Source organism: Myodes glareolus, chromosome 4 (genome assembly GCF_982192425.1).
Source record: "Myodes glareolus chromosome 4, mMyoGla1.1, whole genome shotgun sequence".
Taxonomy (NCBI): Eukaryota; Metazoa; Chordata; class Mammalia; order Rodentia; family Cricetidae; genus Myodes; species Myodes glareolus.
The window spans coordinates 105224055-105247310 of NC_142029.1; the positions used below are offsets into that span (position 1 = coordinate 105224055).

Sequence of the window (23256 nt, forward strand, 5' to 3'; positions counted from 1 at the left end):
GTCTGTTTAGAGAGACCCAGTCTTGAAACAGTAAACAAACAAGCAAAAAACTCCCTGTTAGTGGACTGTGGGTCTGAGGGCATCACAATGGAAGGCCTGTGCCACTTGAGTAGACTGAGTCCCTAATGTCCAGGTCACCGTCCTGCCTTGGTCAGAGCTGAGGCAGGCAACTAGTGACATCCAATGACAATCTGGTGTTGCCTCTTTCTTTCCACAGGTGGGTAACGCCGTGCCACCACCACTGGCCAAAGCCATTGGCCTTGAGATAAAGCTCTGTATGTTGGCCAGAGCTCAGGAGATCGCCTCAGGTATGTGCACTTTCCTCATGGGCAGCTAGCGCTAGGCCCTGGGACTTGGGCACAGCCCCGGCTCCACGTGAGGACAGAGCAGTGGAAGCGAGGGCTGACTGACATGGTCAGCAGCCACCAGGGTCTCGGTGCCGTTGTCAGCTGCTGCAAGTTCTCCAGCCGTGAGCTTGCATGCCACTGTGTGCTCAGGGTAACTTCTGCTTTCCTCTCTCCAGCTGCAGTTACAAAGGAGACTGCCAAGACGGAATAGTCCTGCTCTCGCCCAGAGCCCCATATGCACTGATGTTTTTAACCTGTTGAGCCCCAGCATTTGAAATGTTGTGCACAGTGTCTGTGGCCATGGCTGACACTAAGCTGTTTGTGTGAGGTTTGCTTTGTGACCAAGCCGTGCAGTACTTTGTGCATTCTGGATTTTAAAGTTTTTTGGTTTTTAATTCTGTATTCTATCAGATCTGTCACTGTGCAGGTGGCAAACAAGACTTGATGTAGTTTTTATATGTTGTAATATTTCTTCAAATAAAGCGCTTCTATAAAGCACCCAGGTGGTTTCTCTCACTGCTTCCCCACCGACCGCTGGCTTGAAGGCATACATGGAGATGCATATCTACCTCTCGGGATGCATTTCTGTGACTCAGTTTTGGACAGTGAGAGGCAAAGGGAACTTTCTAATAAGGCTTTCCAGAAAGCCTCTTAAGAAAATGGTCTTGGGGCTGGAGAAATGGCTCAGCGGTTAAGAGCACTGACTGCTCTTCCAGAGGACCCAGGTTCAATTCCCAGCACCCACATGGCAGCTCACAACTGTCTGAAAATCCAGTTCCAGGGGACCTGACACCTTCACACCAATGCACATAAAATAAAAAGATAAATAAATCATAAAAAATTTGAAAAAGAAAAAGAAAATGGTCTTGGGGGCTGGAGAGATGGCTCAGGTTAAGAGTACTGGTTGCTCTTCAGAGGTTCTGAATTCGGTTCCCCTCAACCACATGGTGGCTCACAGCCATCCATAGTGAGATCTTGTGCTCTTCTGATGTGCAGGCATACATACATGCAGGCAGAACACTGTATATGTAATAAATAAATCTTTTAAAAAAATTGATTTTTGCCTATCTCCATGCCTACTTTATCCCTTTTGTTTTGGAGTTGACTGTTGACTGTGGTGTCTGGTAATGCACAGCCGTCCTGTGATCATGAGGACATTATACCTGGATGGGTGCCAGGTGAGAGGAACCACAGCTGAACTGCCCTCCGAGCCCTACCTGTCTGCCCTTATGCAGAGCTCCAGTTGGCTTAAGACCTGCCTGGGTGGTCTGACTTGATGTACTGATTCTACAGAACAGATCTTCAGTTTATCCTTAGGAAATGTCAACTATAAAATGCAAGTGTGTTTGTCAGTTTACTATTCACTTCATGAGTCACAAATGTGCCAAGGCCAAGGGGCAAAGTGACTCAACGCCTCAGGAGCAATCAGGTATGACCTGAACTTCTGAGAGTATCCTGTAGGCCCTTCTCATCTGGCTCAGAAATGTCTGCGGAAACTCCGAGTCACTAGGCATACCTTTTTCTTTCTTTTTGATGTATTTTGTAACCATGTCTGACCACTATGTTTACTGTGTAGCTCTGACTGGCATAGTAATTGTGACACTCCTTCTGCCTCTGCCTTCCAATAGTGCTGGTGTACTGTACTAAATCTAGCAGTAATCTTCAGGCCTCACTAAGTTGCCTAGGCTAGTTTGGAGCTCAGTCCTGCCTCACCTTCCTCAAACCCTGTGTTTGTAGCTGTGCCACCACACCCGGCTAAGATAATTGGAGGTGGGGTAACTGTGTAAATAGAAACCAAAGCCTCTTGGCCCCTAAGGAGCAGTTACTGTCTTTCAACAACACCATGGGCCGTTTTCCCTTGAAAGTGAAGTTGCAAGGGTCACCTCCATGTTGCTTTCTTGTAATGGACAATACAAGCTGTCACTTCCACACATACTGGCCTAGCTCAGGCATGCAGGTGGGCTGCGTGGCTGAACCACCGAACATTCTTCCCTTCAGAGCTCAAGTTCAGATTTTGTTTCCAGGAACAGAAACCAGAAGTCTAGGATCCCTGATCAGAACAGTGCTAGATAGTGCTGAGTTTGACAGTGTCACATAGCTTGGATTGACTTTGATCCTGCTTGCACTAACACCTCTAACTTACAGGACACTGGGGATAGAACCCATGGTGGGCAAGCACACTACCAACCGATCCAAATTTCCAGCTCTAAATTTTTCTAAACTGGGTGGTGGTGGTGCATACCTTTAATCCCAGCATTCAGGAGGCAGAGGCAGGCACATCTGAGTTCAAGACCAACTTGGTCTTTAGAGTGAGTGCCGGGACAGCTAGGGCTACACAGAGAAACCCTCAACAATTTTGAGAAGTACACTCTGGTGGAACTTGTGTGTGTTGACTCTAGGGACTCAGTTGGCAGGCTTGTACATCAAGCACTCAACCACTGAATTATCTTACCCCAGAACAGAGGTTTTTGTTTTATTATTGAGTATCTTACTATGTAGCCCCATGTCTTTCTTTCCTATTAACAAGGTGACGACATCATGACCAAAGCCACTTACAGAACTCTTAAGCGGGGGCTTGTTTTCAGTTTCAGAGTCTGATCATCATGGCAGGGCAGCAGGCAAGCATGGTGCTGGAATGGTAGCTGAGAACTTAACATTTGATCCACAAGCAGGAGGCAGAGAAACTCTGGGCCTGGAGTGACATTTTGAAACATCAAAGCCCATCCCCACTGACACACCTCTTCTGTGGGACAATGGTAAAGACTTGTCACTTGTATTGGTTTAATAAAACTCGATTGTCTGGTAGCCAGGCAGGAAGTATATGTAGGGCAACCAGAGCAGGAGAATTCTGGGAAGAGGAAAGGCTCAGTCTGCAGTCACAACCCAGACACAGAGGAAGCAAGATGAGAATGCCTCACTGATAAAGGCTACCAAGCCATGAGGCTAACAGACAAGAATTATGGGTTAATTTAAGATGTAAGAGCTAGCTAGAAATATGCTTAAGCTATTGGTCAAACAGTATTACAGTAAATATAGTTTTGTGTGCTTATTTTGGGTCTGTGTGGCTGGGAACAAATGAGCAACCTCTGTCAACATACCTCCAATAAGCCTGCACTTTCTAATCCTTTCCAAATAGTTCCACCAGCTAGGGACCAAACATTCAAATATATGAGCCCATTCTCATTCAAATCACTGCATCCTGGCTGGCCTGGAACTCTGTATAAACCAGGTTGGCCACAGAAGATCTGCCAGCCCCTGCCTCCCAAGCACAGCATTGTAGATGTACTGTCATACCTGGCAGCTTTTAATTGCATTTTTTGGGGACCCCAATATGTAACCCTGGCTGGCCTGGAAACTCACTATATAGACCAGACTGGTCTTGAACTCAGATCTGTTTGCCTCTCCCCTCTAAAGGTGGAACTAAAGGTGTGTGTTACCATGCTCAACTGTTGCAACGTAGTGTGCCAGCGTGTCCTTGTGTTCTGTGGTGCACATATAGACTTCAGAGGACAGCCTTGGGGATTTCCTTCCACCACAAACTGGGGCATTGTGCTTAGCGGCAAACTCTTAATGTACTGGCTGAGTCACCTTGACCGCTTGAGAGTAGTCTTTGTGAACCAGTGAACTTGTCTTCAGCATTAGAGAAGTGCACGAGTTACTTTAGCGTCATTAAAGAGGAACAGTGTCAAGCCCTTTCCTGACCCTGCCAATTGTCCCTAAGTATAACTTGTTTATCATACCTGTTGAAGAAACTTGTGTCCACTAACCAAAACTACTGAACACAGAGGTGGAGGCTGGAGAGACACGGGAGTTAAGAGTACTGTCTACTCTTTTAGAAGAACCCATTTTTGCTTATCAGTACCCACATGATGGATTACTACCTGTAATTCTCGTCCCAGGGTTCTGGCACCCTCTTCTGGCCTCTCTGGGTACAGCACCCATGCATATATACACTGAAGCAAAACACTTTGAGATAGGGTCTCAAGCAGCCCAAACTGGCCTTGACTTCTACCTCTCCTGCCTGGACCTCCTGGCTAACATAACAACCTGCTACTGTACCCTAAGTTTGCTGATTCACACTGTTCCTTTTTGGGGGTGGTCGCTTGTAAAGGGGTAGGACACTCAGTATTTCCAGTGCAGCTTTGGATGGCCCATTTCTCTTTGGTTTGTACATGTATGATGTGTGTGCCTACAGGTATGCATGTTTGCAAGCCAGAAGAGGCTGAAAGTGTTCTCTGTCTCTCGCCACGTTATTCCTTGAAACAGTCTTTCATTGAGCCCAGAGCTCACTGTGGTTTTGCTACACTGGCAGCCAGCAAGTCTTAGAGATCCTCCTATGCCTGCCCCCTGGTGCTGGGTTTGTAGATCCAGGAAGCTATGACCAGACTTTTACACGGTGCTGGGGATCTGAACTGGGATCCTCAAGTTTGCTCTTCAGCAATTTCATACATGTATAATGTGTTCTAGGTCACCTGCCTCCCATCCTTGTTACTACTCCCTCATTCTCCTGCCCACTGTCATGACTTTCTATTTTGTGACCTGCTGGTTTTAACCTGGGCTATCTCTGTCACCACGGAGCAGGGACGATTCACTGGAGTCTGGTGGGCTCACCCTTGGGCTCACAACCCAAGTTGGCGACTTCTAGAATCCCTATCTGCCAGTAGTTCCGCGGGAAGGGCAGGGCTGCAGAGGAGCCCCTCCTCATCCACAGCTGACCGTGGCCAGGCCAGTCCTGTGCAGCTTAGCTGCCAGAGCTGCCAAGAGCTTGTCTGCAGTGCCTGTCTTGTCCTGAAGGCACACTGAAGCCTTCTGCTTGGTCCGCTCTTTCCTGCTCTCATTTCAGCGGCTTGAAAGCCTGGTCATAGCTGACCCACCACTTGCTCTATGTATCCTGAGCCTCGATCTGGACCTCCCTCCCATCACTGTCCAGGTCAGGTGATCTCGAGGCCTCTTCTTTTGTTTTCATGGGACAGGCTCTCACTTTGTAGCAAGTTCAAAGGGCATTGAACATGAAGTGATCTTGCTTTGACCTGAGTGCTGGGATCATTGATGTGAGCAATGGCCTGAGATAGTTCATCACGGTGTTTTGAGACAGGTTTCACTTTGTAGTTCAGGCTAGCCTGGAGTTCATTTGTGTAATCCTGGATGATGTCAAGCTGGCATTAATGCTTCTGCCTCAGACTCTCTTCCAGTGCTGAGGTTACAGGTCTGAGTCTCCATTCCTAGCTGTGTGTTTCTGTCTGTTCCAAAGGATATATCTAGTGTATGGCAGAGGAGTGTGCAAAGCATTGCCAGCAGATGAAGCTTCTTTGTTTTGTTTTTTGTTCTTGGCTTTTGGGTTTTGGTTTTTCAAGATAGGATTTCTCTGTAGTTTTGGAGGCTGCCCTGGAACTTGCTCTTCGCTCCGTAGACCAGGCTGGCCTCAAACTCACAGAGATCTGCCTGCCTCTGCCTCCTGGGTGCTAGGATTAAAGCATGTATCACCACCGTCCAGTGTAGCTGGTGCTTCTTAAGGCAAATACCTAGAAGTGGGTGGAATGCCACAGGATCCCAGACATCATCAAAAACCCTGTAAATGCTGCAGAATTCTATTCTGCTTCTGAGGTAAAGTTTCCTGTAGCCCAGGCTGTTATCAGAGTCATTAGGTAGCTGAGGCTGGCCTTGAATTCCTGATCTTCCTGCCTTCACTTCTGGAGTGCCTATAGATAAAGTGTCCCATCCCTTGTCCCCCTCCCTTTGTCCCCCCCTCCCCGCCAACTAAAGAGAGTGGTTTGAAAGGCAGCCAGGTTTGGAGTCAAAAAGCTCAAGCCTCAAATCTGCCTCCACAAATATAAATCACAGTGCCAAGATGACGGTGAGCTTCAGCCAGGGTGAAGGAAGAAAATGGTACGGGTCCTTGAGGATGGCTAACACACTTGCAGCTAATCCTAATGGCCTGAGTTGGAGCTCTGGTAGTCAGACGATGGAAGACGAGAACCAGCTCCTGAAAAAACCTTTAAGGGTAGGGTGTGGAAGACACCTTTAATCCTGCACTCAGAAGGCAGAGGAATGTGGGTCTCTATGAGTTCGAGACCAGCCTAATCTACACTGGCCGAGCATGATGGTGCACGCCTTTAATCTCAGCACTCAAGAGGCCGAGGCAGGAGGATCTCTGTGAGTTGGAGGCCAGCCTGATCTACAGAGCTAGTTCCGGGACAGCCAGGGCTCCACAGAGAAACCCTGTCTCAAAAAAAACCCCAAAACACAACAAAAACCAAAAAGCTAACTCAGCAAGGTGTGTGCCGCAGGCTGTAAGCAGCAGCACTCTGCATGGCCTCTGCTTCACTTGCGTCGCCAAGCCCCTGCCGTAAGTTCCAGCCTTGACTTCCCTCGCTGAAGGACTGCAAGCTGTAAGGTAAAATGAACATTTTCCTTCCTAAATTGCTTTTGGTTATGGTGTTTATCATAGGAACCCCACTAAGACAGCTTTTCCATCATGCTCTGGGCTCCATCCCTAGCCCTGAATAAACCAGTTGTGCTGTTTGCCAGTCATCCCAGCACTGGGGAGGTGGAGGCAGGAGGATCGGTAGCTTGATATCAGCCTGGGCTATGCAAGACTCTGCTCCCCAGATTAGGTTTTCACTTTACGGTGCGAGCAGCGTTTGCACTCTCCCTGCTCCTGCCTCGGCCTCCTGACACCTCACTGCACAGCCTTCTCACGTCCTAGATTTGCACACAGTTTGCTCAGAAGTTAAACTGCTAGTTGACTCCCAGGAAAAATCTTAGCAGTACCCTATGTTTGTATTCTTAAATTTATTGTTATTTTATGTGTGTGGGTGTTTTGCTGAACGTGTGTTAGTGCACCATGTGCATGCCTGGTGCCTGTAGAGGCCAGGTGAGGTCACTGGACTTCCTGGAACTAGAACTATGGCTAACCATCTGTGTGCTGGGAACGGAATCCAGGTCGGAGGGAACTAGAACTATGGCTAACCATCTGTGTGCTGGGAACGGAATCCAGGTCGGAGGGAACTAGAACTATGGCTAACCATCTGTGTGCTGGGAATGGAATCCAGGTCGGAGGGAAGAGCAGCCAGTGACCTTAACCACTGAGTCAACTCTTTCTTAAATTTTGTTTTTAATTTTTTCCCATTTGTAGCTGGACGATGGTGGCACACACCTTTAATCTCAGCACTCAGGAGGCAGAGGCAGGAGGATCTCTGTGAGTTCGAGGCCAGCCTGGTCTACAGAGTGAGTTCCAGGACAGGCTCCAAAGCTACATAGAAACCCTGTCTTGAAGAAAAAAAAATCACATTTGTTGTGTTGTCTGAATTTTGTATTTCTGTAGTATTTTTTTTTGTTTTGCTTTTGTTTAGTTGGTTTTGTTTTTCAAAATAGGGTTTCTCTGTAGCCCTGGCTTTTCTGAACTCATTTTGTAGACCAGGCTGGCCTCAAACTCAGAGATCTGTCTGCCCCTGCCTCCCCAAGGGCTGGGATTAAAAGCATGCACCACTGTTGTGACCACATACACTCTCTCTCTCACACACACACACACATGCACACGCACACCCACCCACACACTCACATACACACTCACACACATGGCTCCAAGATACAACTTCTTTTTTTATATATATTTATTTATTATGTATACAATATTCTGTCTGTGTGTATGCCTGCATGCCAGAAGAGGGCACCAGACCCCATTACAGATGGTTGTGAGCCACCATGTGGTTGCTGGGAATTGAACTCAGGACCTTTGGAAGAGCAGGCAATGCTCTTAACCTCTGAGCCATCTCTCCAGCCCCCAAGATACAACTTCTAAATGCTGAGAATATAGGTCATTACTAGTGCACCCAACTCCCTGCATTCCATCCCTACTAGCATCACAAACAAAGAAAGAACTTCTTGGAAAGCATGTTCCTATAGGCAGCGCATCAAGTAAAGGAAGATTATACCAGAGTTCTAGGGGTGTAGTTCTGTGGAAGGACAAGAGCTTAGTACCGGAGATTAGTTTAAGATGACACTAATAGCCGGGCGGTGGTGGTGCGCGCCTTTAATCCCAGCATTTGGGAGGCAGAGGCAGGCAGATCTCTGTGAGTTCAAGGCCAGCCTGGTCTACAAGAGCTAGTTCCAGGACAGTCTCCAAGGCTACAGAGAAACCCCGTCTCGAAAAACCAAAAAAGGAAAAAAAAAGATGACACCAATAGAGGGGCTGAAGAGATGGCTCAGAGGTTAAGAGCACTGGCTGCTCTTCCAGAGGTCCTGAGTTCAATTCTCAGCAACCACAAGGTGGCTTACAACCATCTGTAATGAGATCTGGTGCCCTCTTCTGACCTGCAGGCATACATGCAGACGGAACACTGTATACATAATAAATAAATTTTTTTTAAAAAAAGTTTTAAAAATAAGATAACACTAGTAGAGCTTGCAAGATGTCTTTGCAGCTAAGGAGACTTGTTGCCAAGCCTGAAGACCTGGGCTTAATCCCCAGGACCCACACAATGGACAGAAAGATCTCCTGCAAATTGTCCTCCTACCTCCACATGTGTGCTGTGGCACAAGCATGTGTGTGGTGTCTTCAAACCACACACGCACACACACGGAGATTATATAATAAAACCTAGAATGCTACAGAGAAAAGAAAGCACAGTAGCCCAGGAGGCCAGAGGAATGATGCCCTAGCACAGACAAAGGGGTTCGGTCTGAGTCTGATTTTTCTGAACCCAAACCAAAATGTTGGTATCCTCCAAACAGTATGGAGCAAGAGCCTTCTTCTTTTTTTCTTTTTGTTTTTTCCAGACAGGGTTTCTCTGTGCACATCTGTGTAACAGTCCTGGCTGTCCTGGAACTCATTCTATAGACCAGGCTGGCTCTGAACTCACAGAGATCCACCTGCCTCTGCTTCCCTAGTGCTAGGATTAAAGGCCTGAGCCACCAATGTCTGGCAAGAACCTTCTTGACACACAACCGTAGTCCCATCTATTTGTGAATTACTCGCATTCAGGAGTTCAGAGGCAAGGCCGGGCAGCACAGCAAGACTCCAGCGTTTTAGTTTTGGAGACAGAGGCTCACGTAGAGAAGGCTAGCCTGGAATCCAGGAGGTGGCTGAGCCTGGCCTTGAACTCAGGATCTTCCTGCCTCCACCTCCCCTACTTTGAGGATTATTGGTGGCTGGAAACCCTAGTACTGGAGGACGGAGAGAACCAACCAGCTTTAGATGTGATAATTTCATTTTGGTATTCCCAGCACTTACCAGGGTGAGGTAGAAAGATAGCTAGGAGTTTGTGCCTGGCTACAGTACACCAGGAGTTTGAGGCAAGCCTCGGGTTCAAGGTCAGCCTGGATGTAGTGCGCAGGCCTATAATTTCAGCCCTTTGGAGGTAGAGGCAGGAGACTGGCGGGAATTATTGGCTATCCTAGCTGTAGAGTGAGACACTAACTTCTAGTCCCATCACCCAAAAAAAGGATGAAAATATTTTTAAGAATTTCTGGATGCTCTGTCCTGGACCTCTTCCAGCTTTGCGTGCACGAGACGCGCGTGTCCACCTTTGTCCACAGGGAGGCGCTGTGGCTACCGCGGTCTGACCGCTCTAGGCTGCACCGGCAGCACCGGAAGCTTCGTTCTCCCAGTGCTTCCGCTCTCTACCCGGGCTGGGAGCTGCGTGGAGCTAGACTTCGCGATGCCGACTGGCGATTTTGAGTGAGCATGGGGTGGTACCGGGCTCTCCAAAGAGGCGGTGCGGGGGCAGCTCTGGGTGTCTGGTGGTCTGGGCGGCGCGGGGACCGGGACCCGCTCACCGATCTCGTGTCCCCGCAGCTCGAAGCCCAGCTGGGCCGACCAGGTGGAAGAGGAAGGCGAGGACGGTGAGAGCTTTTGTGGGCCCCTCCCGCGCTCTGTCCCCGGAGTGGACAGAGTCTCCAAAGTCCCCCCACCTTGGCTTGAAAGTTTCAGCCCTGTGGCTCACTTTTCCTCCTCCCTGCATTCTCTCTGACAGACAAGTGTGTCACCAGCGAGCTACTGAAAGGAATCCCTCTGCCCACCGGTGACACCAGTCCAGAGCCTGAGTTATTGCCCGGAGGTGAGCGCCATCCATCTCTGCCATCTCCCTCCTCCCTTTCTACTCTCAAGCCTGTTTCCAGCCAGTCCCCATTACCCAGGACTCAGTTTCTGTCATCGTCCCACAGACCCACTGCCACCTCCCAAGGAAGTCATCAACGGAAACATAAAGACGGTGACAGAGTACAAGATAGATGAAGATGGCAAGAAGTTCAAGGTGAGGTTCAGGTGGCCACAGCGGGTCAGCGTGCCTTTGTCCTCAGGGTCAGATTGGTCATAAGAGATGAGTGTTGATTGGGTTGGCGAGAAAGACCTTGAGATTCTGGAGGTGCTCCTCTTTCCGTTTTCAGATTGTCAGAACCTTCAGGATTGAGACCCGGAAGGCATCAAAGGCTGTGGCCAGGAGAAAGGTGAGACCCTCCTGTCTCGTTTTGGTGTGTGTCGGGGGACAGGGTCCCCAGGACTGACTCAAGGAGTTATATAGAGTTAAGTAAGGTTTAGGGCCCAGGAGTAGATGAGGTTAGACCACCCCCTCCCTATTTTTGTGTGCTCCTGTGTAGAGTGTCATTCCTCCAGCTCATTCCTCTTGGTCTGTGATGGTCCTTTGTCATCAGAAACTAGATTGGGCTAGCTGGCCACTATCCGCAGGGATCCTGCCATCTCTGCCTCCTATCTGGCCAGCACTGAGGTTAAAAGGACATGCCTTATTGGCCAGCTTTTCATTGTGGTGTATTTTTGAGAGGCTCTTGTTGTGTAGTTTTCAAATTCTAAATGCTTCTGCCTCAGCCTCCTGGGTCCTGACTTAGGTTCTTAGTCCTTTGTCCTGTCTACCTTACGGAACAAGCAGGCTCCACTTAACCCTTAACCAAGGGGCAAGGGCTTCTGGAGGAAAGACATCCACGCACTGAGAGCAAGGCTCCATGCCAGGCAGTTAGCAAAACTTGGCTTTCCGAGGTATAGACCAGGCTAGGGAGGCAGGGAGCTTTGTGGTCCCCGTTTTACAGGAAGTGGGTGAGTCTCGGGTTTAACTAGCTCAAGGTTCCTGTGATCTGCGTGACTCCTGGACATCCTCCAGCTTCATCCCTGGTGGGAGCTGGCCCATGGACCTGTCCGGAAACTGCCAGTGGACAGTTGTGTGCCACCCCTTCCTGAATCTCCCTGCTGCCTCCTGGAATGTTTGACTTAGGGTGACAGTTGTGTGCCTCCATGCCTGGTTCAGGAAGTGGGAATTGTCACCGTTATCACAGGATTTGAGGCCCTGATATGGTTGTCTGTCTGGGGTACACTGTGGAGTCCTGCCTTCCTTTGTTCGTAACTTCTCCCCACCCTTCTGTGAGCCCAGAACTGGAAGAAGTTTGGCAACTCGGAGTTTGACCCACCAGGGCCCAATGTGGCCACCACCACAGTCAGTGATGATGTCTCCATGACATTTATCACTAGCAAAGAGGTGAGCAGGGCTGAAGCTGGAGACCCAGAAATGCAGTGGGGGTGGGGTGGGCACAGCAGCTCCCTCTGAGCCACCCTTCCCTATTCCCCACCAGGACTTAAACTGCCAGGAGGAGGAAGATCCCATGAACAAGCTCAAGGGCCAGAAAATTGTGTCCTGCCGCATCTGCAAGGGCGACCATTGGACCACCCGCTGCCCTTACAAGGACACACTGGGGCCCATGCAGAAGGAGCTGGCTGAGCAGCTGGGCCTGTCCACTGGGGAGAAGGAGAAGCTGCCGGGAGGTGTGGACCTAGGATACCTGGGAGGGGCTTCAGCTACTCCTTTTGTAGTGTGCTGTTTTCTTTCTCTGTGGTCAGGTCTGAGCAGCCTATGTCTGGGCGCCCTCATAGACATCTCATTTGCTTGGGGCATGGTGGTTCCTATATAGGTGTGGCTGGTGACTTAGTCTAGTGCGCGTGTGCGTGTGTGTGTGTAGGCAGTACCCATGTGCTCTGGAGGTTGAAATTCTGATGTGTCTTGTGGGTAGCTGCCCCTGTGACTTGCATGGAGCTTTGCCTGTCTCCCATCAGCAGCTTGCAGTCTGTGCTGTGAGACTGGTGTTCTCTAGCTTGTGGGGCTCTGCCGTGCTGCGCTATGGGTGCCAGGACCACGTCTGCCCTCGGGCTTCTTCACTTTAACCATGCAGTCAGCAGAGACTTTGAAGGCTGTTAGCTTTCTGGCTGCAACCTTTGGGTCACCAAAGGATGACTGGATGCTTATAGCTTGGGGCTGGGATGAATGTGACTTTGTCCACTGCTTTCCAGAGCTGGAGCCTGTGCAGGCTGCCCAGAACAAGACAGGGAAGTATGTGCCCCCAAGTCTCCGGGATGGGGCCAGTCGCCGTGGGGAGTCCATGCAGCCTAACCGCAGAGGTAAGAGGCTAGGAGTAGCCTAGGTAGCAAGTAGACAACTAGACACCCTGTAATTATCCTGCCTTGTGGGCGTGGGGTCTAGCTATGGCATGCTTCTCACTGCCACCTCACCCTGCCCTGCCCACAAAGCCGATGACAATGCCACCATCCGTGTTACTAACCTGTCTGAGGACACACGTGAGACTGACCTCCAGGAACTCTTCCGGCCTTTTGGTTCCATCTCTCGCATATACTTGGCCAAGGACAAGACCACTGGCCAGTCTAAGGTGGGTGGACTTGTTTGGGGAATGGGTGGCTGGACAATAGGGGTCCTGGGACCCACTTTTTATCCTCCTGCCCCAACTCTCTGCCCCTGGCCCCCAGGGTTTTGCTTTTATCAGCTTTCACCGTCGGGAAGATGCTGCCCGCGCCATTGCAGGGGTGTCTGGATTTGGCTACGACCATCTCATCCTCAATGTCGAATGGGCCAAGTAAGACATCCTCCCTGCCCCTCCCCTCTCCCACATCCTCCTTAGCCCACTGTGGGTCCTGCCCTAGTTATGTGGTTGCCAGGCCTGTCTGAAGGAAAGTCTTTATTGTGCTCTGGAAAAAAACTTTGCCAGACTTGATGCTACTGTTCCTAAGTGGGCAAGGCCTGGGCTCCCCTGGTGTATGAGTGTGGAGTCTCAGGTACCCTTCAGGGTCACAAGTCCCCACCTGCATCCTTACCACCTCCCTTCTTTCCAGGCCATCAACAAACTAATAAGACACCTGTTGCCTGCTGCTGTCGCCCGGACCCTCAGGGACAGGAAGCTTCCATTAAACAGACACCAAACACACTTATGTCTTGCTTGTTCTCATGGGTCTCCCGTCGGGGGTGGATCTGGCCCCTCCTTCAGGCTGTGATCTTGTAAAGGGATGGGAGGCAGCCTCCACTGGTGAGGAGGTAGTGGGGGTACCCTTGCTACTTCAGGGCTGTTGTCGCAACTGCAACCATCTTCTGGCGAGGAGGCTTCAGTTAGATGGGTCATGGGCTCAGCTAGCTTTGGGGAGTGGTTGTACCTGCTACAGGCAAGTCTTGGCGAGGGCTCTTGTCCTCAGGGTTTCGGTGGCATGGGTGACAGTCTAGGCTGGGTGCCACTGCCATGTAGAGCAGGGGGTGCATGCATGTAGCCAGGGGCACAAGGATGCGTGTTGTCTGGTAGCCAAAAAAGGCCCTCAGGTCCAGCTCCGCCACAGCCTGTGACACACTAGTGAAGTTGGGGCAGCGAGCCATCCAGTGCAACATGGCGTCCACATGGATCACTAGTGTGATATGGTAGGGCACATAGGAGCAGGCGTAGAGAGCCACACCACTGGTCACCAGCACTACCACATGCAGCTTCTGGGCTGTGGTCATGCTTGGGCTGTGTAGTACCACCCACCCTAGTGCACTGTAGGCCATTAGTGTAAGCAGCAGAGGCAGAATGCCACCCAGGCATGCCAGCACCAAGCTGTAGGTTCTGAAGGTCCCTAGCTGGCTGTCCTCCATCATTCCCAGGCACTTGACACAGGCCTCAGGATTGAGCCTACTACATGTCCCAAGGCCTGACTGGGGTTCCTTCTGGTGGGAGAAGCCAAGCATGGGGGCAGCCAGCAGGATGGCCATGGCCCAGCTGGCAACAGTGACAATCCAGGCGTGCTTGGGTCGCAGGTGTCTTCGTGTAAAGAAAGGGTGTACAACCACCATGTATCTGCTGAGGCTGATGCAGGTGATGAAGAAGATGCCACCCAGCAGGTTGCAGGTGAAGACAAAGCGCTCTAGACGGCAGGCCACCTCCCCAAAGCTCCAGTTTTTTGGTGGGTAGAAGTAGGCTGCCAGAGGAGGCAGTGTGAGTGCATAGCACAGGTTGCTGACTGCCAGCTGTACGGAGAACACCACAGCTGGGTGCCAGGGCCTTTGCTCTTTGGTGATAAAGCGGTACAGGGCCAGGCCATTGCCCCCCGTCGCCACCAGGAACTCCGCCATCAGGATGGCCCAGAGGTAGCCCTCCTGAAAGCGCCTGTACTGCTGGTCGGCAGCTTCCACATATTTGTCCAGGCAGGGCTTGGTATCTGTAGGCAGAAGTAACATTTGCATGCATGCCAGCTCCTATGCAAGCAGGTGTAGGCTTGCTCTGCAAATGCAGCCTGACAGGTCCCTATCACCACCTGCAAGGGCCAGCCTAGCTTCAGGTGGGATGGGTCAGGGTCACACTCAGTCTGATTTTGAGACAAACTGGGGTAGCCCCAAGATCCTGCCATCACCACCCAGGGCTCTTCTCACCACACTGCCCTCCTGCTGGCACCAACCAGCTGTGGGGTCAACCAGAGGGTACCCAAATCCCAGCTGGGGCTGCACTCATAACTTTACCATTTCCCAACAACTCTGCCCAATTCCACAGAGCCTTGCATTGTTCCTGAACACTCAGCCTCTTCAAAGCAATACACATAGTGCAGAGGAACTGCTCTGGCCACCCGAGCCCCTACTGCAGACGCAGATTGCTTAAAGACCTGTCTCTTAACTGGCCGAGTGCTAGCTTACCTGAGAGGGAGGCCATGGTCCTCACAGTGGCAGCTCTGGGTTACACAGGCACCTCCTGGGTTCCCAGCAGTGTGGCCACTGGCCCATCTCAACTTGCATAGCCAGTCAGGGTGACACCTCCCACCTAGCCCACTTCCTCCCTGTACCATCTGGGCCGGGCCTGTCTCTTGGCCAGTCACAACTAAGTACTGTTTAGCCCTGTCCCCACCCCAATCAGAGAGTGGACTCAAAAAGTGCCAAGTTCAAGTTTATTGGAAGAACTGAATAGCTCCTTTATGAAAGGAAACCGGGCTACACTGGAGCCCAGGGCAGCTCTCACGCCCCAATCTGGGGCATCTATGGTTCATCCACTGCCAAGCAGCCTCAGGTTCTTGATGGCCGACCTGTGGCCTGCCGTCTGACTCTGGGTCCCAGCTTGGTCTTGACTCCTTGGAATCTGCCCTTTGGTTTCGGAGGCCGCCAGTTGCCACCCTGACCCCTGCCTGAGCCAGGCCTCTGCTCCTTCCCACGCTGCTTCTTGCCTGGAGGTCTTCCCATCCGCCTCCGCTTGCCCACTCTGGGGAACATGTCTGTAGGGAGAGAAATGGTCAGGGTCCTCAAGAAGTAAGGGGCCTCAGGTATCACCAGCACAGCCCTGCACACACCCTCGTCAGGCTCCTCGCCCACAGCTTGGCGAAAATACTCAGCATCATCCTCATCCTCCTCATTCTGGTTTGCTCCTACTGCCTCTGGAGGTGCCCCAGGGTCCTCGGCATCACTGTCCCCATCGGTCCTTGCCCGGGCTCGCTTCATGCCCGCCAGGCTCTTCTTCCTGGAGGACAAGAGTGACAAGGGTTTTAGCTTGCACAGGCGCCAACCCAGCGTTCTGCCCACGGCCTTTGCATACTTGTGGGCCTCGCGCAGTTCCTGCTTGCGCTGTAGGTTCTCAGCCTGCTGGTTCTGACGCTGGGCCTTGAGTCGTAGCTTCTCCTCCTTTGCTGCCAAGATGGCCTGCAGTTCTGCCTCGGTCTTGTGCACTGTGAGGAAGACCAGACATACCTGTCAAGATCACAGCGGGACCTAGTACTGCTCCCAAAGGCTGGCCTCACCCTGTCCCCTTACCAAAACTGTGGAAGAGGACATTGCCGTTCCCAACACCCTCCTGGATCTTAACGAGCTGCAGTGTCATCCGGGGTCCAATCTGGAGATACATGCATGGGAGAATCAGGCTGGCCTCAAGACTGAGGGCTGTGTCTGTAGAAGCTGCCATGAGCTGTTCCTCACCTCTGTGAGTCGGACGGCACTCTGCTGGGCCTGCATGTTGCCACGGCCGGCCACAGCCTGGGGTAGTTCTGTGATATTGTGCTCACCATCTGGCTCCACCTCACTCTCTGACAGTGCTACACCCCTGTGAGGGCAGCAGGTTACTTCGAGTGCTCCACGGGCCAGCTCTAAATCCCCTGGGCTGGAACTGCCACCCACCCAGAGCCTTTCTCACGTAGCCAGCAGCTCACTGATATCCTGCAAGCGGCTCATGTTGGGAAACTTCTCCTGCAGGAGCTTCTTCATGCCCCGGCTCGCACCCACGGGCACCACTTTGATGCTACTGCAGTGGGAGAACAGAGGGAAGAGTGAAGAGTCACAGGGTCCAAGGCCAGCTTCTTGCCCTCGCCCTGCAGTGCATGCATCAGGGCGTTTACTTTGAGTCTGAGCAATCACATGGTCTCAGCAGCAGAGCTCTCATCAAGTGCATGGGGTGTCCCACCGCAGTCCCTCCCACCAACACTCACTAGTGCCTGAAGTCCAGCTCTTGGGAGTCCGGGTTGTAGTTAATGAGGAGGCAGCGCTTAATGGTGTTCAGGTTCACCTGGGGCGAGGGAGATGGGACTCTGAGCACTAGGGATGCCCCTAGGTGTTAGGGGCTGCAATCAGTTGTCTACAGACTGGAGCACGGGCTAAAAGTCAAGGCCACATGAGGCATCAAAGCCAACCTTCAGACTTCTAAGTGGACCTTATAATTAACTTAATTTGAGAACCACTGGGGCCGGGGCTTAGCAGCTGAAACTCTAGCCCTGCTAGCACGGCAGCTGAGGCAGTAAGATTACAAGTCTAAGCCCAGCTTGAGTTAAGAAAAATGGGCAAAGACATGGCTCAGTTGGTAGAATGCTTGCCTACCATACACTAAGCCCAAGTTTGATCACCAACACCCAAAGCCAGTCATACATCACTCAAGATGTACATGCAAGAGATGGAGGGCCAGAAATTCAAATCCGATCCGAGATACAGAAGAACCTGTGTCTCAGTAACAGATTCACTCCAACCCCAGCCCTGCCTTTGAATTTATGGTAATGTTAGTTACTCCCGGATCTGGCCCACCGTGTGCACGTTGATGGACGGGAACAGGTTCTGGAACATGGTGGCCATGAGCTTGATGTGCATGCCCTGGACGCCGAAGCTGTTGAGCACCAGAAGCGGTGGATGGTTAAACTGCTGCTCATGCATCCGGTGTCGGCGCAGGGAGGAGATGACATCCCGCACCAGTGTGTACTGAAGGGAGGGTAGAGAGGCTGAGGACCATCTGTGCTGTGTGACCAGGGCCCTCCCCGTAAGCTGAGCTCACCCATCACCACTATCCCTCACCTTGTTGATCTGGAAGGTCAAAGTGGGGCCTCCCGGGAGGCGCATCAGCTTCTGTCAGAGAAAGGATAGGTGAGGGTGGAGGGTTCTGGCTCTGGATAGGGCAGGGGGGAAGCCTTGCTCCATCGCTTCAGAGCGTTTACTTTGAAGCCAGCATCACTACAGCTCAGGGCAGGGGGTTCATCACGAGACAGGAGCAGCTGGGGCCGAGGGGGGGAAGGCATGGTGCCCACTCACCAAGTACACACTGCTGTCTGTTTTGCTCAAGATAAGGAAGTGTGTGACCCCGAGGGGGCCGGCCACTGCCACACAGTCCTTCAGTGAGTTCTTCTTTCGAACCTGATAATTACAAAAACGAATGGATACAGATAGTTCTTATTGAGCAAAGAAGCTTAAACTGGGGCTTCTAAGATGTTATTTCTGACCCCCCAACTTTCCGGGGGTACCGAGTCTTAACTGTATTCCTGAGCCCAGCACTTAAATAATTTTAAAAAGTATTATTTTGCGTGCAATCGTGTAAGGGCGCACAGGTGGAGCCAGGAGGACAACCTTCGGGAGTTGGTTCACCCCCTTCACCATGTGAGTCAGGCGGACCAAACTCGGGTTTAGCAGCAAGCCCTTTGCTGCCGAGTTATTTCTCGATTGCGCCCCCACGCCTTGTGCCTTTGTGTTTTACATATAAGACCTCACTATGTACCCACGACTGGCCTCTAACGTAAGAGCCCCCTAGTTTCTTTTCCCGAGCGATTTCGGCTGTGCATCATGCCCGGTTCAAGCGGTGCTGGGGATGCAGCCGAAGCCTTCCACGTGGAAAGCAGGCATTACTTAATTTAGCCACTTAATTTAGCCATCAACCTCCAGCCGCCGCGAAGTCGAACCCCGGGACTGGAGTGTGGAGAGCTGGGGAATGCAGACCTGTAGACGAGTGGCGGTGAGCGGCTCCATCACCCGCCGCACATCCAGGCTGAGCTGCTGGACACTGCGACCCGCCCGGCCTCGCGTGAACACGAACGAATGCGGCTGTGCGGCGTAGGCCTCGAGGTTGCGGAGCTGGGCCTGGGCGCGAGCGCGCTTCTGGTGCCGGGACTGCAGGGGCGACAGGCGGGCGGTGAGCGCCCCGGCCTCGGTCGCGACCCCACCTGCACCCCATGCCCGCCGCTGCCGCGGCGCCTCACCCGCCCCGACTGCCCCATGCTGCCAGCTCCTCCACGAGGTTGCTTCTGAAGCTGCTTCCGGCGCACACTGCTCACTTCCGACGCAAGACGCTCTGTGTGGTTCACTTCCGGTGCCGCGTGGCTCGTATCTTCCAACTTCCGGCGCTCCCGCCGGTGTCGTCACTCCGCGGGCTTTAGTGCTAGGTCTCTTAGGGGAGTTAAGACGGAAATCTTCACATGGACTGCTAGAGAGATACCATGCCGGGGTGAGGCCGCAGAGTCTCTTTAGTATTAGAATCCCAGTCCTGCAAGGTGTGCGACTCTCTCTCCTTTTACCTCCTTCTGGATCCGCTTGCCTATGCTGAGCAACTCACACAGGTCCGCCGACCTCTGTCTTTCAAGCACCGGGATTAATGGCGTACACCACCACCATGTCTGCTCCATTCCCAAATAAATTGCATTTATTTATCTATGGTGGTACATATGCCAAGGCGCACATTGGGAGGTGAGAGGGTAACTAGTAACAATTGGTTCTCTTCTTCCACCATGTGAGGCCTGGAGATGGAATTCAGGTATTCAGACTTGGTGGCAGATGCTCTACTCACTGAGTCCTCTTGCCAGATCGCTCAAAATCTTTTAAATTATTATTATTTTATGTGTATGGACATTTTGCCTGCATGGATGTTTGTGTACCATTTCGATGTTTGGTGCCTGGGGAGGCCAGAAGAGGGCGTCCTGAAGAGGGAGCTGGGTGCTGGGAATTGAACCTGCATCCTCTAAAAGAACAAGTGAACTGGGTAGTGGAGGCACATGCCTTAATCCCCTTATGGTTTTCCTTACATCTTTAGGTTGGCTCTTCCCTCATATTCTCTTTCTTCCTTCCTCCATTTTCTTCCTTCCTGTCTCTCCTTTCTCCTCCACATTCTTTCACCATGCAACCCAAGTTAGCCTTGCACTCAGCATCCTCCTGCCAAGTAAGGCTTCTTGCTGGCATCCATCTCCCCATCTGTTGTTTTTTAACAACCATTTCCTCTATTCTGAGGCTCCCTAACTAAATGTCCTCTCTCCCTGCCCTCGATAAAGATACCATACTGATCCTGGATATACTGGTCCCTGGCATATGGGGCTTAGTCAATGGATTGAGCCCTGAGTGGTCCCTCATCTGTCTCCTAGATCCTGAGGGCCACCTCTGCTCCCTAGAGTCCCTGTCTGCAGATGGGTGGAAGTGTGAAAGCTTTCTTTGGAAGCCAAGAATTCTGAATCTCAAATCAGTTCCCTTTCCATTTTTACCCACCATCTTAGCCTCAGGACTCTGACTTCTTCCTCCTTGCCCCCAAATAACCTTTCAGTGAAGGGAGGGACACTCATCCTAAGGCTTAGCATCTTGTCTCCTCCCAGGCGCCTGCATCTAACTCTCCCTCTTCACCTATTTTGCCTCTCCACTTTACCCAGCATCCTATTTTTACCCCTCCCCTTACAACAGCATCCCCAACTGTCCCTTTTCATTTTCTCTAAATTTCCCTCTTTCTCCCGTCCCTGTCTCCGTCCATCTGAGCCCTGTTGCTGCCTCCTCAGCTCTCTGGTCCTTTAGGCCTCTCCTGTGACTCCGGAGGTTTCTTCTCTCTGTTGGTAATGAAGAAGCAAAGAGGCTGTGCAGTTCCTGCTGTAGCCCAGAACTGGCTGGTGCTTTCTAGTGTGAAACAGTCTTTTCCTCTCTTGGCCCTGGAGTGTGCTCAGTTGGGGGAGCTGAGGACCTTGCTAAGCAAGGAGAAGCCACTTTGCTCAGTGGGGGGATCCTGGGTCCTGACAGTGGAATCTGTCTCTAGGAACTGACCATAAAGATTTTTTGCTCTTGGTCTGTCACTGCATGGCTTGACATGAAAATGTGACTGTGTGAGAGAAAAACAGAATTTGTAGTAGGATGAGTGAGAAGTATGCGCACTGTGCAGTGTGTGTGCTGTGCAGTGTGTGCGCTGTGCAGTGTGTGCCGTGCAGTGTGTGCGCTGTGTAGTGTGTGCTGTGCAGTGTGCGCTGTGCAGTGTGTGCCGTGCAGTGTGTGCGCTGTGTAGTGTGTGCTGTGCAGTGTATGCTGTGCAGTGTGTGCTGTGCAGTGTGTGTGCTGTGTAGTATGTGCTGTGCAGTGTGTGCGCTATGTAGTGTGTGCTGTGCAGTGTGTGAGCTGTGTTAGTGTGAGCTGTGCAGTGTGTGCTGTGCAGTATGTGCTGTGCAGTATGTGCTGTGCAGTGTGCGCTGTGCAGTGTGTGCTGTGCAGTATGTGCTATGCAGTATGTGCTGTGCAGTGTGCGCTGTGCAGTGTGTGCTGTGCAGTGTGCGCTGTGCAGTGTGTGCTGTACTAGTGTGAGCTGTGCAGTGTGTGCTGTGCAGTATGTGCTATGCAGTATGTGCTGTGCAGTGTGCACTGTGCAGTGTGTGCTGTGCAAAGTGTGCTGGGTAGTGTGTGCTGTGCAGTGTGCACTGTGTATTGTGTGCTGTGCAGTGTGTGCTGTGCAGTGTGTGTGCTGTGTGTTGGACTGGATGACACTAAGGCAAGTGTGGCTACACAGGCCCAAGCTATTTTCTCTCTCTTTTTTTCCTCCCTCCCTCCCTCCCTCCCTCCCTCCCTCCCTCCCTCCCTCCCTTCCTTCCTTCCTTTCTCTCTGTCTCTCTTGAGACAGGGTTTCTCTGTGTAACAGCCCTAGCTGTCCTGGAACTCACTCTGTAGACCACGCTGGCCTTGAACTCACAGAGATCCACCTGCCTCTGCCTCCTGAGTGCTGGGATTAAAGACATGCACCATCACCTCCTGGCGCTGTTTTCTTTTTTAGGTGTGCAGTATGTGCAGGAATGTGAGCGATTTTATCCTTCTCATTTTATTTTTTGAGACAGGGTCCCACTCACTATGTAGACCTAACTACCCTGGAACACACAGAGATCCACCTGACTGCCTCCTGAGTGGTGGGAATAAAAGACTTGTGCCACCACACCCAGTAAATAGTTAATGATTGGTGGTTTGAATAAGGCTCATATATTTGAATGCTTGGTACCCAGTTGGTGGAACAGTTTGGGAAGGATTAGGAGGTGTGGCCTTGTTGGAAAAGGTGTGTCACTGGGGCTGGGCTTTGAGGTTTTAAAAGGCTGCTCTAGGCCCAGTGCTTTTCTCTCTACTCCTGCTTGTGAATCAGATGTGAGCTCTTAGCTACTGCTCCAGGATCATGTCTCTCTGACTAGTACCATGCTCCCTGCCATGATGATGGACTCATTCTCTGAAACTGTATGCAAACCTCCAATTAGATGCTTTCTTATGTAAGTGCCTTGGTCATAGTGTCTCTTCATAATCTAAAACGAAGAGCCTCAGATTGTTTAGAAATTCCCTGCTCATACTAATAATAGCACTGGGAGCTCGCGGCACATACCAGTAAGAACACCTTGTCTGACAAGAAAGCCTACATAGTGATGAGAACATCTGCAGTCAGGAGCCAGGAGAAACCTGACAAAGTCAGCACGTGATAAAAGCATCTGCTGGCATCTCTCGGCCTAAGACTGCAAACACAGATAAAACTTCTGTCTTTCTTCTGCCTCCAAAGCCCCGAGCCCCTGTCCCTTGGCAGTCTCCACTTCTGCAGTAAGGGCTGTGTGCTTTTACTGAGGTTGGGCTCCTCTTTCTTTTCTTTTCACATCAATCCTGACCTAAGATCCCCCCCTTTTTAGATAGGGGCTCACTGACCGACTTGGAACCCACAGATACCCAACTGCCTCTGACTCCCAGGTAAAGTGATGAAGCATGTACCACCGACCGCATCTTGAGGTTCTGCTTTCTTCTTTCAGTACTGGGTAATAACCCAGGACCTTACAAGTGCTCTGCCACTGAGCTACATACCAGCCCCTCACTGGGGGATTCTAGGCAGGGGCTCTACCATTGACCCACACCCCAGCCCCTCACTGGGGGATTCTAGGCAGGGGCTCTACCATTGACCCACACCCCAGCCCCTCACTGGGGGATTCTAGGCAGGGGCTCTAACACTGACCCACACCCAAGCCCCTCACTGGGAAAGTCTAGGCAGGGGCTCTACAGTTGAGTCACACCCCAGCCCTGGCTGCTAGGGTTAAATGGAGGAACAAGCTTTATTCCCTAAGGGTGTCCCCAACACCAGGCAGGCTGCTCATTGATTTTAGTTTGTCATAGCTGTTTGAGTCTGGATC

The 23256-nt window shown here is 51.5% G+C and overlaps 4 protein-coding genes and 2 non-coding genes across 9 annotated transcripts in view; 2 read left to right on the forward strand and 4 right to left on the reverse strand.

Moving 5' to 3' along the window:
• Dnmt1 (DNA methyltransferase 1) overlaps positions 1–845 on the forward strand; it is a 47886-nt gene extending 47041 nt beyond the window's left edge. For both annotated transcript variants that reach the window (XM_048446431.3, XM_048446432.3), the window contains exons 38-39: positions 218–308; positions 524–845. In XM_048446431.3, coding sequence (XP_048302388.2) covers positions 218–308; positions 524–558 — 126 coding nt within the window. In that variant the 3' untranslated portion in view covers positions 559–845. The remainder of the gene's footprint in view (positions 1–217; positions 309–523) is intronic.
• A 9066-nt stretch (positions 846–9911) lies between these two features.
• Positions 9912–13562, forward strand: Eif3g (eukaryotic translation initiation factor 3 subunit G). The gene is made up of 11 exons (XM_048446430.3): positions 9912–10026; positions 10144–10190; positions 10322–10405; positions 10512–10600; positions 10734–10793; positions 11726–11830; positions 11925–12114; positions 12637–12744; positions 12874–13010; positions 13108–13214; positions 13471–13562. The coding sequence occupies exons 1-11, from the start codon at positions 10007–10009 to the stop codon at positions 13484–13486; spliced, it is 963 nt and encodes a 320-aa protein (XP_048302387.1). The 5' UTR covers positions 9912–10006; the 3' UTR covers positions 13487–13562.
• Position 13563: 1 nt separating this feature from the next.
• Positions 13564–15345, reverse strand: P2ry11 (purinergic receptor P2Y11). Its single transcript, XM_048446374.3, has 2 exons — positions 15287–15345; positions 13564–14817 (listed from the first exon to the last, which is right to left on the reverse strand). Exons 1-2 carry the CDS (start codon positions 15300–15302, stop codon positions 13763–13765), a joined length of 1071 nt encoding a protein of 356 aa, XP_048302331.3. The 5' UTR covers positions 15303–15345; the 3' UTR covers positions 13564–13762.
• Positions 15346–15520: 175 nt separating this feature from the next.
• On the reverse strand, positions 15521–19182 carry Ppan (peter pan homolog). 3 transcript variants are annotated; one of them, XM_048446429.3, is made up of 12 exons: positions 19078–19182; positions 18818–18988; positions 18140–18241; positions 17906–17956; positions 17642–17812; positions 17056–17132; positions 16764–16871; positions 16550–16673; positions 16388–16466; positions 16173–16302; positions 15931–16097; positions 15521–15855 (listed from the first exon to the last, which is right to left on the reverse strand). In XM_048446429.3, exons 1-12 carry the CDS (start codon positions 19093–19095, stop codon positions 15650–15652), a joined length of 1404 nt encoding a protein of 467 aa, XP_048302386.3. In that variant the 5' UTR covers positions 19096–19182; the 3' UTR covers positions 15521–15649. The 3 variants fall into 3 exon arrangements, with proteins under 3 accessions (XP_048302386.3, XP_048302385.3, XP_048302383.3); XM_048446428.3 differs by having other exon boundaries at positions 15931–16302; positions 17906–17953; XM_048446426.3 differs by having other exon boundaries at positions 15931–16302.
• On the reverse strand, positions 16943–17022 carry LOC125408375 (small nucleolar RNA U105B). Its single transcript, XR_007234446.1, has one exon. It is a non-coding gene; the product is annotated as a small nucleolar RNA U105B (small nucleolar RNA).
• LOC125408379 (small nucleolar RNA SNORD105) lies at positions 18017–18099 on the reverse strand. Its single transcript, XR_007234449.1, has one exon. It is a non-coding gene; the product is annotated as a small nucleolar RNA SNORD105 (small nucleolar RNA).
• Positions 19183–23256: the final 4074 nt, after the last annotated feature.

Bases quoted from the DNA above. Each gene is read 5' to 3' on its own strand.
- Eif3g (XM_048446430.3), top strand. From the start codon at position 10,007: ATGCCGACTGGCGATTTTGA. The intron at 10,406-10,511 runs GTGAGCGCCATC...ATCGTCCCACAG, and splicing joins GCCTGAGTTATTGCCCGGAG to ACCCACTGCCACCTCCCAAG. The intron at 10,601-10,733 runs GTGAGGTTCAGG...TTCCGTTTTCAG, and splicing joins AAGATGGCAAGAAGTTCAAG to ATTGTCAGAACCTTCAGGAT.
- Ppan (XM_048446426.3), bottom strand. The intron at 16,467-16,549 runs GTGAGGAACAGC...ATGTATCTCCAG, and splicing joins GTGCCGTCCGACTCACAGAG to ATTGGACCCCGGATGACACT. The intron at 16,303-16,387 runs GTAAGGGGACAG...TCTTCCTCACAG, and splicing joins TGTCCTCTTCCACAGTTTTG to TGCACAAGACCGAGGCAGAA.